This window comes from Poecilia latipinna, unplaced genomic scaffold (assembly GCF_001443285.1).
Source record: "Poecilia latipinna isolate Pla-1442-1.1 unplaced genomic scaffold, P_latipinna-1.0 Scaffold527, whole genome shotgun sequence".
Lineage (NCBI taxonomy): Eukaryota > Metazoa > Chordata > Actinopteri > Cyprinodontiformes > Poeciliidae > Poecilia > Poecilia latipinna.
Window position 1 is genome coordinate 416148 of NW_015113143.1, and position 12177 is coordinate 428324.

The following is a 12177-nucleotide window of genomic DNA, read 5'->3' on the forward strand; positions in this document are numbered from 1 at the left end:
GGCAGGAAGTTGACCTGTTTGTGTCTCGCCTCAGGGTTCGGCCTGTTTAAGACCTTCTTCGAGAATGTGAATCTGTGTGACCATCGTCTGAAGCGCCAGGGAACCCAGCTGGTCAGTCCTCACTTCGCTTTTTCTTTTCTTCTCTTCTGTTAATTTAAGTCTAATTATGATATTCGTTAATATTTATTGTATCATTTCTTCTAAAAATGAAATAAATAAAGTGTGTGGAGCGCCTCGACCTGGCAGGGATGGATTTTATTTGGCGCATCGCCATGGAAACGCCGGACGAAGAGATAGCCAACGAAGCGATCCAACTGATAATCACTTACAGCTATACCAACCTCAATCCAAAAATGAAGAAGGTCAGTGTGTCGTCCGCTTTTTCCCCGTCAGTATAAACTGACAGAGAAAGAGCATAGTTACTAAAACAGGCGCGTTGAAAATAAGGCAAAGATTGGAAATTGATTTTAACTTGCATCTCATCGCTTATCAACTTTTCCACCTTCCAGGATTCTGTCTCTTTGCACAAGAAGTTCATTGCTGATTGTTACAAGCGGCTAGAGGTAAGCCCTGAAAATCGTAACGAGTTTTTATTTTAGAATTGTTAGAAATCAAAACCCAACGGAACGTTTCTACTTTTTCTCTTTCTTTTTTTTTTTTTTTCTTTTACCCCAGGCCGCAAGCTCGGCCCTGGGCGGGCCCACTCTAACCCATGCTGTTACCAAGGCAACAAAGATGCTGACAGCCACTGCCATGCCAACGGTAGCCACGTCTGTACAATCACCTTCCAGGTACAGAGGGGGGTTTGGGTAAGAGCATAGCTACTTAACCTACTAAAACATCAATCTCTTTCTTTTGTTTTGTTTATGTGATGATAAAATGAAGCCACTGTTTTTAACGTTAGATACTCGTTTAAGTGTTACTGAGCTGCTTTTGTGTTTGTTGACTCCTAGATCCACAAAGCTGGTGATAATTGAAAGACTGCTGTTATTGGCTGAGCGCTATGTCATCACTATAGAGGTATGCTAGGAAGCACAAATGTGTTACAGCAAAGGAGCTTTGTTTTTTTTTTTTTTTTTTTTGAGATTTCAATATTTGTTTTCTACATTCTGTTTCTTTGACAATGCTAACTACTCCAACTTCGCTAATTGCTAATATGAGATGCAAAATCCCGTTTTGATTTCCATTTTAAAATTGTAAAGCTCTCCATTTTTGCGCCTGGAGTGTGACAAAAACATCAGAAATCGACCAAGTCGTCCGATCGGTGCATCTCTTAAAAACTCAAGCGCTCAAGATTAAAATCCTGCTCCGCGATCTCAGTTGGTCTGTGTTTGAGGAAAACGATTTGTTTTGAACTCTAACCGGATATTTTGTGTTTCTTCGTAGGACATGTACTCGTTTCCTCGCACCATTCTACCTCACGGGGCGTCTTTCAACGGACACCCCGTCACTCTCCACATCACCTACGAGTCAACCAAAGACACCTTCACCCTAGAGGTATTCTCAGAGGAGGGAGAAACCTCCCAATTTCCACCATTTTGAAATTTGTCTCTTCTTCCACGACTGAGCGTGTGCCGTGTTTCCCCGCAGACTCACAGTAACGAGACGATAGGCAGCATCCGCTGGAAGATCTCCGAACACTTGAGCTGCCCGGTGGATAACGTCCAGATTTTTGCCAATGATAGCGTGGTAGGCGTTGCTCGTCGTGCTCGGCTGGTCTTCAGCGTGTTTTTGCGCGTTACGCGTTCGCTGACTTTCTTCTTCTCTCTGTCTGTCAGCTGACCATGAACCGAGACCAGAAGCTGCTCTCGCAGCTCGGCTTCAGCGACGAGCAGAGCCTGACGGTGAAGAGCTCCGGCACCGGGACTCCTTCGGGCAGCTCGGAGTCGTCGGCCTCGGCCTCCAGCAGTTCCAGCTCTGCCGTCTTCAACTCGGCCTACGCCTTGGAGCAGGTGAACATACGAACGCACACACACACACACACACACACACACACACACACACACACACACACACACACAGAGGAGAACATCAGCTCTGATGCGTCTTCTTTTATCATCAGGAGAAGTCCCTCCCTGGGGTGGTGATGGCTTTGGTGTGCAATGTGTTTGAGATGCTTTACCAGCTGGCTAACCTTGAAGAGCCAAGGTGAGATGATGAATATCACCAGAGTTATCGTCAACAACAACAAAATAACCCACATCAGGTGTTTCCTTAATCTTTTATCTCATTGGAAATTATTTTTTTTTTTTTTGCACAAATATGTAACAGTAGCTTAAAGTCACAATGTTTTCATCTTATAAATTTAGAACAAAGTAATAAGAAATTTAGCCAGACTTTACATAGCAACACCATCCCATTAAAAATATGCATTTTAAGCATAATGCAACTAATAATGCATTATGTTTAGTAGGTGATATATTGATAATGGCATAAGAATGCAAGTTATGGAAACAGAAAGTCAAGTCTCTTTCTGTTTTTTGCTTTTAGTTGTTATTTTTCTTTTCAACCCGTAGGATCATCCTCCGTGTGAGGAAGCTGCTGCTGCTAATTCCAACAGACCCCGAAGTGCAGGACGCACTCGACAACTTCGTTCCCAAAGAATCCAGCGTCTGGAGCCACCAGGTACCTGAAGGCGTCTGATCACATCCGATCGTCACACCCGTGAAGACCTCTGCTCTAGTTTTCATCTCGTCTGTTGCAGAAAACCCTGTTCACCCTCGGCCAGGGTTCGGGCTCTCGCTCTCCATCCGTAACACCCAAACAGCAGCATCAGCCCAGCGCCGCGTCCATCTTGGAGTCGCTTTTCCGATCCTCTGCGCCCGGCATGTCCACCTTCAGAGTGCTTTACAACCTGGAGGTACGCGGGCATCCGCTCCTCAAAGCGAGCCCCAGTTCAAACCTCGGGTCGCCTTCATCGTTTCGTCGTCTGTCTAGGTGTTGAGTTCGAAGCTGATGCCAACGTCGGACGACGAGATGGCCAAAACCAGCAGCAAGTCCTTCTGTGAAAACTTCCTCAAAGCAGGAGGCCTCAGGTGAAAAACTGCTTTTCACTCCGCGGCCGTCAGTCAGGCTGTGTTAGTCGCCGTGTTTTTGCCGCTTTCGGTCCTGATGTTTCCGTGTTTCGCTTGCAGTCTGGTGGTGAACGTCATGCAGAGGGACTCCATCCCATCTGAAGTGGACTACGAGACCCGACAAGGAGTCAACTCCATCTGCCTTCAGCTGGCCAGGTGAAGGGAACCTGTCAAAATATTTTTCACACAGGCCCAGCACATTAAAACCCGTTTTGTCAGGGTTTCAACCTTTTTCCATTTCATTTTTTCCCTGTCTTTGCTTTGTTTTTGTTTTGTTTTTTTAGCAAAGTTCTTGAAACTGACAGCGTAGACATTTTTGTCATATTCATTTTGTCTCACCACATAGTGCACAAACGTTAAATAGTGGGAAAATGAACATGTTTTTTTTTTTTTTCATCAAATTTCAGCTCAGATTAAATTATGATCTGTAAACAACAGTTTTTAAGTTTTACATTCCAGACTTCTTCTTATGGGTCTTCTGCAACAATGGCTGTCATCCCACTCCTCCATAAATCCAGCTAGTTGTCAACATATTTTCCCACCCAGACTGTAGATCTCTCTACAGCTTGATTCCTGTTGCAGTAGAGTTAAACAGACTGAAGGCTTTGGTTGTAACATTGTACTATGATTGTTCTGATGATTAATCATTCAATCAGATTTTAAAAAATCAGCACATTCTGCAGATTTTCAATTTAACGCATAAGCCTTTTTTTTACGCAATATTAGGGATGCATTAAAAGATGCAAATAAGCAAATAATTAAATTATTTGAGGTTTTTTTTTCATCACCTAAAATGCATTGTATTTGTGAACGCTTGATCATCTGTAGCACAGAATGCATCTGCAGCTACAAAATATACTGCACTCACCTGTTTATTTTTTTTAGATTAATAATTAGACTGCAAAAAAGGTTTTGTTTTGTTTTTGCTTGCTTTTACAGAATTTGAACTAGGTGACGCTAACATTCCTGACTGTGTTGTTCTTTAAGCAAATAGTTTTTTTTCTTAAGAGTTTGTATATTCCAGTTAATGATTAATCGATTACTAAATTAGCTGGTGATTATTTCAGTAGTTGATTAATCACCATTAATTTGATTAATCGTTTCAGCGCTAATGGATCCTAAGCGTGTCTCCAACAACATTGCTGACATGCTGTAAACAAAAAGCTGCATCCTTACCCATCTTAACTCAAAGCTTATGTAATTATGTGTTGTTGATACATGTGACGCTTTATTTTGTAGCATCACTTTCTGGCTAAACCATCAGACTTTTATGTTTTTGCAGGTTCCTCCTGGTTGGTCAGAGTATGCCGATGGCCCTGGACGATGACGTCATCAGGGACGGTGACGCACTGTCGTCCCGGCCGTTCCGTAACGCGGGCCGGACGGGTCGGCAGCTGTCACTCTGCGGCACTCCAGAGAAGTCCTCCTACCGGCAGATGTCTCTGTCCGAGCGCTCGTCCATACGGGTGGAGGAGATCATTCCTGCCGCTCGCGTTGCCATTCAGGTGCTGGACTGAAACCATTTCCCCGAGGAAAAAGAAAAAAAAAAGCGTATTTTGTCGCACAGAATGCAGTTTTCTTTAAGTCCACTTTTTTTCCCCGATGCTTGTCCAGACCATGGAAGTCGGGGACTTCACCTCCACCGTAGCCTGTTTCATGCGTCTAACCTGGGCTGCCGCCGCGGGCCGACTGGACCTCGTTGGCAGCCAGCAGCCAATCAGAGAAACCCAAGGCTCGCTGCTGCCGCAGGGAGTCCGCACCAGAGTCAGCAGCACTGGTGGGGAGGAAAATTATTAAAAAGAAATGTGTCTCAGTAAGTCTGATAAGCACGTTTTGTGATACTGTTGCTCATGCTTCTGCAGGGAGCAACTGCAGCTCCAGCAGTGAAGGCGAGGCCACCCCGACGGCGCTGCATGCTGGTATATGCGTCCGGCAGCAGAGCGTCTCCATCAAGGACGCCATCATCGCCCGCGAGGCTCTGTCGCTACTGGTTACCTGTCTGCAGCTACGCTGCCAGCAGATGTGTAAGAGGCTCCAGTGCATTATCTCAGTCCCTCCTTGAAGATGCAATCGCAGCCATTAATGCAAGTTCACTCTCACTGTTCGTAAATGCTGCAATTTTTCTGTTTCCTTCTTTCCTGAACAATGACTGCAAACTCTGCTGAATTCTGGCCAGTCCTCTTACCCTCCTTCTAGTTTTACTTCCTGTTTTACGACATTTTTTGGAAACCGATCCTGCAAGAAGGTTTGCAAAAAACACTTTGAGAAGTTCGCATCTTCCTGGAGGGGACTGAGTTGTGATGCTGCAGGCTTTGGCAGCTTTAAAAAGAGACTTTACACGCTGTGCTGTTTCTCTCTCTACAGCTTCCTTTTACACCCTTCCCTCTGTCAGCGATTTCATTATCGATATCCTGCTGGGCTCTCCCAGTGCCGAGGTAAACCGCGCTCTGAAGAAACTTCAAAGAATGAAAGAAAAAAAGAAAAAATTGTCTCTGCGCCAAAAAGGAGATCATATAAAAGTTCTGCTTCCTCCTCCTTTCAGATCCGCCGCGTGGCCTGCGATCAGCTGTACACGCTGAGTCAGTCCGACACCTCGGCCTTCCCTGAAGTCCAGAAACCCAACCTGTTCCTGCTCTCAGTCATCCTGACCGCCCAGCTGCCGCTATGGAGCCCCACGTCCATCATGAGAGGTGTCAACCAGAGGTACCAGAGCAAGAAACGCAGACAGAACCTCAGAACACTGTGGACGTTTAATGCAGGGCTGCAACCAGTGATTATTTTAGTCATTAATTGATCTGTTATTATTATTATTATTCTGACGAGTAAAAGGATGGTAATACATATTCTGCACATATTTTTACTTAATCCTTTTTTTTATGTAATATTAGAAATGCGTTAAAAGATGCAAATAAGTAATTCAATTCCTTTTTTAAATAAGAAAATAAACATTTTATTGCCTGAAATGTAAGGCATGCAAATACATCAAAACAGTATAGAGGCGATCTGTTGATTATTTTTATGAATTAACCATTTAATAATTGGACAGCAAAAGGTGCCTAGTAGGAGATTTTATTAATTTGTTTATGTTACATTATTTAAACCAGGTGAAGCTAAAATTCCCACTTGAGTTTTACTTAAAACATATTTACAGACAAATGTTTGTTTTTTATTTTTTTTATCAAATTCAAAATGTTTGTTTGTTTTTTTTTTGTTTTTTTTTTGTACATTTTGTACAATTGCTGTTCTGAGCCTGCTGTTCTTTCAGCAACTGGCCTTTTTTTGAGTATACTGTTAACGATTAATCGGATTTGATTAATCCGATTAATCATGATTAATCCGATTAATTGTCTCACGTTGACTCCTTTTCCTCAGGTTACTCTCCCAGTGCACTGAGTATTTTGACCTGAGATGCCAGCTTCTGGATGACCTTACCTGTAAGTGACTTCCATCAGACTAAGAAGAAAAACAAAACAAAAAAGCATTTTTTTGTTTGTTTTGTTTATTTTTTTTTTACCAGATGAAAGAATTTATGATCGAAACCTTCCCTACTTGCTTATCTCTCCCGATCTGCCTCAGCCTCAGAGATGGAGGTGTTGAAAGTGAGCGCGGCCAACATGCTGGAGGACGAGATTTCCTGGCTCGACAACTTTGAGCCCAGCTGGAGCTCGGAGATGGAGACCAGCGAGGCAGACAACATCCTGCTGGCAGGACACCTCCGACTCATCAAGACTTTGCTCTCTCTGTGCGGAAATGAGAAAGAACACCTCGGTTAGTGGACTCTGTGCCCCAGCGACGCTCGTCTGCAGTTCAGTGTTTCACATGACGTTTTGAAACTCTTCCTCTCCAGGTCCGTCTCTGATCCAGCAGCTGCTCGATGACTTCCTGTTTCGAGCGTCTCGTATCATCATCAACAGCTCCAACCCGACGCCCTCTCCAGCCCCGAGCCACGACTTCCACCCCAAGTATGAAAATTAGTTAGATTTCTTCCTTCTTCTTCTTCTTTTTTTGTTGACTGACAAAAAACAAAGGAAAAATGAGGGTAAAAGAAACTTATTTGTTGTAGACTAACCCTTTCATTTCACATCGATATATTTGATTTGACTTTTCCAATAACTGGCTCTGATTGGTGATTGTCTGAACTTTTATTAGATAAAAATTAAGAACTGCCACCATCTCCATCCAGCCTGAAAGCAAATCTACCAATCGGACGTGTTCCAATAAAAATCTGACAGTACTACCTCAGCATATTACTTTGAGGTATAATTAGGGTCAACCTTGTAATTTATGTTATTTAATTTTTTTGTGGGTGTTCAAACCCCTAACTCTGTCAGAACCCCTGCAGCAGCTGTTTATCTCCATTAGCTTTCAGCAGTCCTCAGAAAAAGCACCAGAAACTAAGATTAGCAGGTAAGAACTAACAAAGAAAAGAAGGAAATATGCATCGAAAGCCTGTTTGCTGGTATTACAGAAGTGATGCATTTGACTAAGTTGTCAATCTAAGCCTTTGGGTTGAAATTTCATTTATTTTTCATGAAATTACATGTTTCGCCACTAGTTGGCAGCAGAGCTCATGTTGGGCTCTGATCTGACAAACCACACACCCCCTAACAAATCACCATGTACTTCACACGTTTAATTTCACAGTCTGTATTTGTTATTGTTGACTGTTGTTATGACAAAAATGGCAAAAAAAAAAAAAAAAGGTGCAAACGTGCAGTAAATGGAGAAACGAGCTGCAAACACGTAAAGAACGAAAAACAAAAAAGGCAACAGAAAAGCAACGTAAACAAATGAAATGCTGCAGTAACGGAAGACAGGAGCAAAAATGATCACGCATACACTAAAGAAATGCTATTTGATTGCATTTTAGGGAATAACATTTTCATTTTCTCATTTAAAAATTGAATTGAATTATTTGCTCATTTGCATTTTTTTGCATTTCTAATCTGTAGAATGTGTCGCGTTTTTTTTTTTTAATCCAATTAATTGATAGAATTACTAATTTCTAAGATATGTGTTAGTTGCACGTAGCCTTCCTGAGAATCAGCAGTAAAACTAAAAGGTGTGTGTATGATCAGGTGCAGCACGGCCAGCAGCAGACTGGCAGCCTACGAGGTCCTGGTGATGCTGGCCGACAGCTCGCTCTCCAACCTGCGGCTCATCACCAAGGAGCTCCTGTCCATGCACCACCAGTCGGATCCGTCGCTCTGCAAGGAGTTTGACGTAAGATGGCCGCTCGAAAAACACTCGGGGGAACGGGGGGGAGGTTACTACTTGCTTACATTCACCTTGTAACTCGCGTCTCTCGCCAGTATTTGCCTCCCGTGGAGAGCCGGTCGGTCTCGGGTTTCGTCGGACTGAAAAATGGCGGCGCCACGTGTTACATGAACGCCGTGTTCCAGCAGCTCTACATGCAGCCCGGCCTGCCCGAGGTACGCTGACCCTTCTTCCTCGGCCGTTTTAAATGTCATGCCAGCACAGCGAAGTTCGTTTCAAACCGCGACCCGTGTTTGCGTTGCATTGAAGGCCTTCCTGTCCATCGAGGACGACACAGACCAGCCTGAGGAAAGCGTCTTCTACCAGGTCCAGTCGCTGTTCGGCCACCTGATGGAGAGCAAGCTGCAGTACTACGTGCCAGAGAACTTCTGGAAGGTAACGGTTACGCCGGAGATCGGGTTTTCCTGCTCTCGGTCGACACACGCTGACGTCCAAACCCGTTGCAGATCTTCAAGATGTGGAACAAGGAGCTGTACGTCAGAGAGCAGCAGGACGCTTACGAGTTCTTCACCAGCCTGGTGGACCAGCTCGACGAACATCTCAAGGTACTCCACACGCAGCATCAGAACTCGACAGAAGAACCAGCAAAAAAAAATCTACAACGTATTCACCTTTTGAACAACCTAACTCTCAAAAACGTCTTTCCTCCAGAAAATGGGCCGGGAGCAAATCTTCAAAAACACATTTCAGGGAATTTATTCCGACCAGAAGATTTGTAAAGATTGTCCGCACAGGTTGGAGGCGCAATCTCTGTCTTTACGAGATTTTCTTTTTGGTGCTTGAGATGTTTATTAATGTTTCCTTCCGCAGATACGAGCGTGAGGAAACGTTCATGGCCTTGAACCTCGGTGTGACTTCCTGTCAGAGTTTGGAGATCTCATTAGACCAGTTTGTCAGAGGAGAGGTGCTGGAGGGCAGCAACGCGTACTACTGTGAAAAGTGCAAGGAGAAGGTTGGTGTTTCGCCCTGGCCTCATTGACTCTGCAGTATTTCTAGATGCTGAAAGGTTTGTGTTCGTGTGTGTGTGCGTGTGTGTGTGTCTCTTGTCTGTGCAGAGAACCACAGTGAAGAGGACATGCATCAAATCTCTACCCAGCGTTCTCTGTATCCACCTCATGCGATTCGGCTTCGACTGGGAAAGCGGGCGATCCATAAAATACGACGAGCAGATCAGGGTAACAAGATTTTTTTATTATTTTTATTTTTTATTTTTTTACTTTAAAAAGGCGTCTTAGACTTTTTTTTTTTTTTTACTTCTTTTGATTTTACCACCGGGAATCTTCAACTTGAAATTTTTGCATCCTTAAATGTCTTAAATTCATGTATATTAAAAATGTTGAACACAGATCTTAAATTTTTGTCGTGGTAGGATTATGTAACCTTGTTTATTTTTCTGTCGGGCAAAAGTTTGAGTCACCCACAGATATTTTCATTGCATCCTGTGACTTAATGTTGTTGAGGCTACTGCTAATTAGCTGCTAATATCCCATGGTAGCTAGCTAACTTCTTTTTTGCATCCATCATGGATAAGTGCAGGTTTATTGCCACCGGCTCTCTTCTGTTGCCAGCCCATGCAATGCTAAGTGCATTCTGTGCAAAAAGCTTTGCACTACAGGGGTTAAGCCTGTAGTGTGAGAAGAACTAATCTGCTGCCAGTAGTGACAAGCAGACCGCAGAAATATCACGGTTTTGTGCCTGTGGCGTGGCTACGGCTTCCCAGGAGACTATCAGTGCTGCTGCTACTGGCACTGATCTAAAAGCAGCTTTTTGTGCGACACAAACTCTGAAGTCAGAGATCTGACACCTATTAAACACGATGGTCAAGCACCTATTGAAGAATTTTATTTCAACAAAGTTGTCACGATGGAGAGAAATACAGCTGGAGGAGAAGAAAAGGAGAAGGAAGAAGATTAAAAGCATGTCGTCACCTAAACTGTCTTAACTTTCACTCATGACGGTCTTTAAAAAGTCTTAAAGTTGAGTTGGTGGCTGTGTGTCCCTTCCAGTTCCCCTGGGTGCTGAACATGGAGCCCTACACCGTGTCCGGGATGGCCCGGCAGGACTGCAGCGGGGACGGGGCCGAGGGACGAGGCGACGGCTCCTCGGGAGGATCCCCCAGGAAGAAAGTTACAATTTCAGAGAACTACGAACTCGTGGGCGTTGTGGTCCACAGTGGCCAAGCGCACGCAGGACACTACTACTCCTTCATAAAAGACAGACGGTGAGGCTCTGGTGGTGGCAGAGTTTAAAAAGTCCCGCCTGAACGCACCGTCAGCGTTCGTGTGGGTTGTAAACCTCTCCAGATGTTTGGCTCTGGAAGACAACAACGCTGATCGGGGTAGTGGATGATAAAGAGGCCACAGATGGCTGAGGATTACATGCAGATCCTTTTAAACATGAGTTTGTCTTAACCGCAATGATTTTTCTCCATAAAATGAAGAAAGAGTAAAATAAAATAAAAACATATATTACTAAAAAATATATATTTGGCAGGGAAACATGTGATTGTGTTACAGTTAAAACGGTGTCAATAGTATCTACGCGTATCGAAGCAGTATAAAAAATAATAAATATATACAGCTTTATGCATTAAGTAGTGCAATTAAATTCTAATCAAATGTAGTATTTTGATTAGAAATATTTTAGTGCAAAAAAAGACCTTGTGATTATTTGTACTTTTTTATTATTTTGCTTGCTTCCTGCAGCGGAAACGCTCGTGGGCGCTGGTATAAATTCAACGACAACGTAGTGGAGGAGTTTGACATGAACGACGAGACTCTGGAGTACGAGTGTTTTGGCGGAGAGTATCGCCCCAAGGTCTACGACCAGTGTAAGTTTCTGCTGATCCTTTTCATTCGTTTTTTGTTTTTCAGTAGAACGTCTTGTATGACGATGAATAATTTGAGGAAACCTGATTTTCAGCCAACCCCTACCCCGACGTGCGACGGAGGTACTGGAACGCCTACATGCTGTTTTACCAGAAGATCAGCGACCAGAACTCGCCTGCCCTGCCGAAGAAAAGCAGAGTCAGCATCATGAGGCAGGAGGCCGAGGATCTTTCCCTGTGAGTCGTCGCCGTGGTTTCGCCGGTCGCCGTCGTAGCATTAGCCAACTTTAGCCGCTCTGTGGCGCAGTGTTAGGGAGCTGTGAGGAAAGGATGACATGGTTGACTTTTACTTATTTTTCCTAATTTTATGACGTTACAACCACAAGATAAAAGGAAAAAAAAGCATCTCCACTTGATGCTGCCGTCACCATGTTTCATAATGAGAGATGATTATTGAGATTAAATTACACACAGATGGATGTGAAGGCAACTTGTTGCACCGTATTTTATTTAGAGGTGTCAGAGTAATTCACACGAGAGTTTTCAGTTTAAAACCTGACAAAATGTGCAAAAGTAACGACTTTCGCAAGGAGATGTGACTTTGAAGTTAAAATTGTATTTCCATCGAGGGGCATCAGAAATTTTCTGCTCGTCTCCCAGACGTTAAGCTGCTTAAAACTGCAGAAAGTTTTGTTCATGTGCGGTAACTGTTACTGAAACATCCAATAAAGATTAGACAGAAGAGAGGGGAAACGATTAATCGGATTAATCTCGATGATTTACGATTAATCAATTTTTGAAATAATAATTAGTAATTGATTAATCGTAAACTATGATATTCAGACTTTAAAAAAAGACCATTTGTAATTAAGTAATTAAGCCAAAACTGAAAAAAAATAAATAAATAAAATAAAATTTAATTCAAGGTAAAAAAAAAAAAAAAAAAAAAAAAAACCTTTTTTTCCAAAAAATAAATTTTTTTTTTTGAAACTCTTTTAA

At 43.1% G+C, this 12177-nt stretch overlaps 1 protein-coding gene across 3 annotated transcripts in view; it reads left to right on the forward strand.

Moving 5' to 3' along the window:
- usp24 (ubiquitin specific peptidase 24) overlaps nucleotides 1-12177 on the forward strand; it is a 39930-nt gene that overhangs the window by 15112 nt on the left and 12641 nt on the right. For 2 of the 3 annotated variants that reach the window (XM_015040802.1, XM_015040805.1), the window contains 31 exons: nucleotides 35-111; nucleotides 222-362; nucleotides 510-563; nucleotides 676-809; nucleotides 954-1020; nucleotides 1387-1497; nucleotides 1591-1689; nucleotides 1779-1952; nucleotides 2063-2148; nucleotides 2517-2625; nucleotides 2705-2860; nucleotides 2938-3035; nucleotides 3135-3230; nucleotides 4357-4579; nucleotides 4689-4851; nucleotides 4937-5098; nucleotides 5439-5509; nucleotides 5617-5777; nucleotides 6447-6508; nucleotides 6651-6842; nucleotides 6922-7036; nucleotides 8153-8297; nucleotides 8387-8506; nucleotides 8601-8726; nucleotides 8798-8896; nucleotides 9003-9085; nucleotides 9162-9303; nucleotides 9407-9526; nucleotides 10358-10572; nucleotides 11057-11181; nucleotides 11274-11415. In XM_015040802.1, the coding sequence (XP_014896288.1) occupies nucleotides 35-111; nucleotides 222-362; nucleotides 510-563; nucleotides 676-809; nucleotides 954-1020; nucleotides 1387-1497; nucleotides 1591-1689; nucleotides 1779-1952; nucleotides 2063-2148; nucleotides 2517-2625; nucleotides 2705-2860; nucleotides 2938-3035; nucleotides 3135-3230; nucleotides 4357-4579; nucleotides 4689-4851; nucleotides 4937-5098; nucleotides 5439-5509; nucleotides 5617-5777; nucleotides 6447-6508; nucleotides 6651-6842; nucleotides 6922-7036; nucleotides 8153-8297; nucleotides 8387-8506; nucleotides 8601-8726; nucleotides 8798-8896; nucleotides 9003-9085; nucleotides 9162-9303; nucleotides 9407-9526; nucleotides 10358-10572; nucleotides 11057-11181; nucleotides 11274-11415 (3868 nt within the window). The remainder of the gene's footprint in view (nucleotides 1-34; nucleotides 112-221; nucleotides 363-509; nucleotides 564-675; nucleotides 810-953; nucleotides 1021-1386; nucleotides 1498-1590; nucleotides 1690-1778; nucleotides 1953-2062; nucleotides 2149-2516; nucleotides 2626-2704; nucleotides 2861-2937; nucleotides 3036-3134; nucleotides 3231-4356; nucleotides 4580-4688; nucleotides 4852-4936; nucleotides 5099-5438; nucleotides 5510-5616; nucleotides 5778-6446; nucleotides 6509-6650; nucleotides 6843-6921; nucleotides 7037-8152; nucleotides 8298-8386; nucleotides 8507-8600; nucleotides 8727-8797; nucleotides 8897-9002; nucleotides 9086-9161; nucleotides 9304-9406; nucleotides 9527-10357; nucleotides 10573-11056; nucleotides 11182-11273; nucleotides 11416-12177) is intronic. The other variant, XM_015040804.1, reaches the window with a different exon arrangement.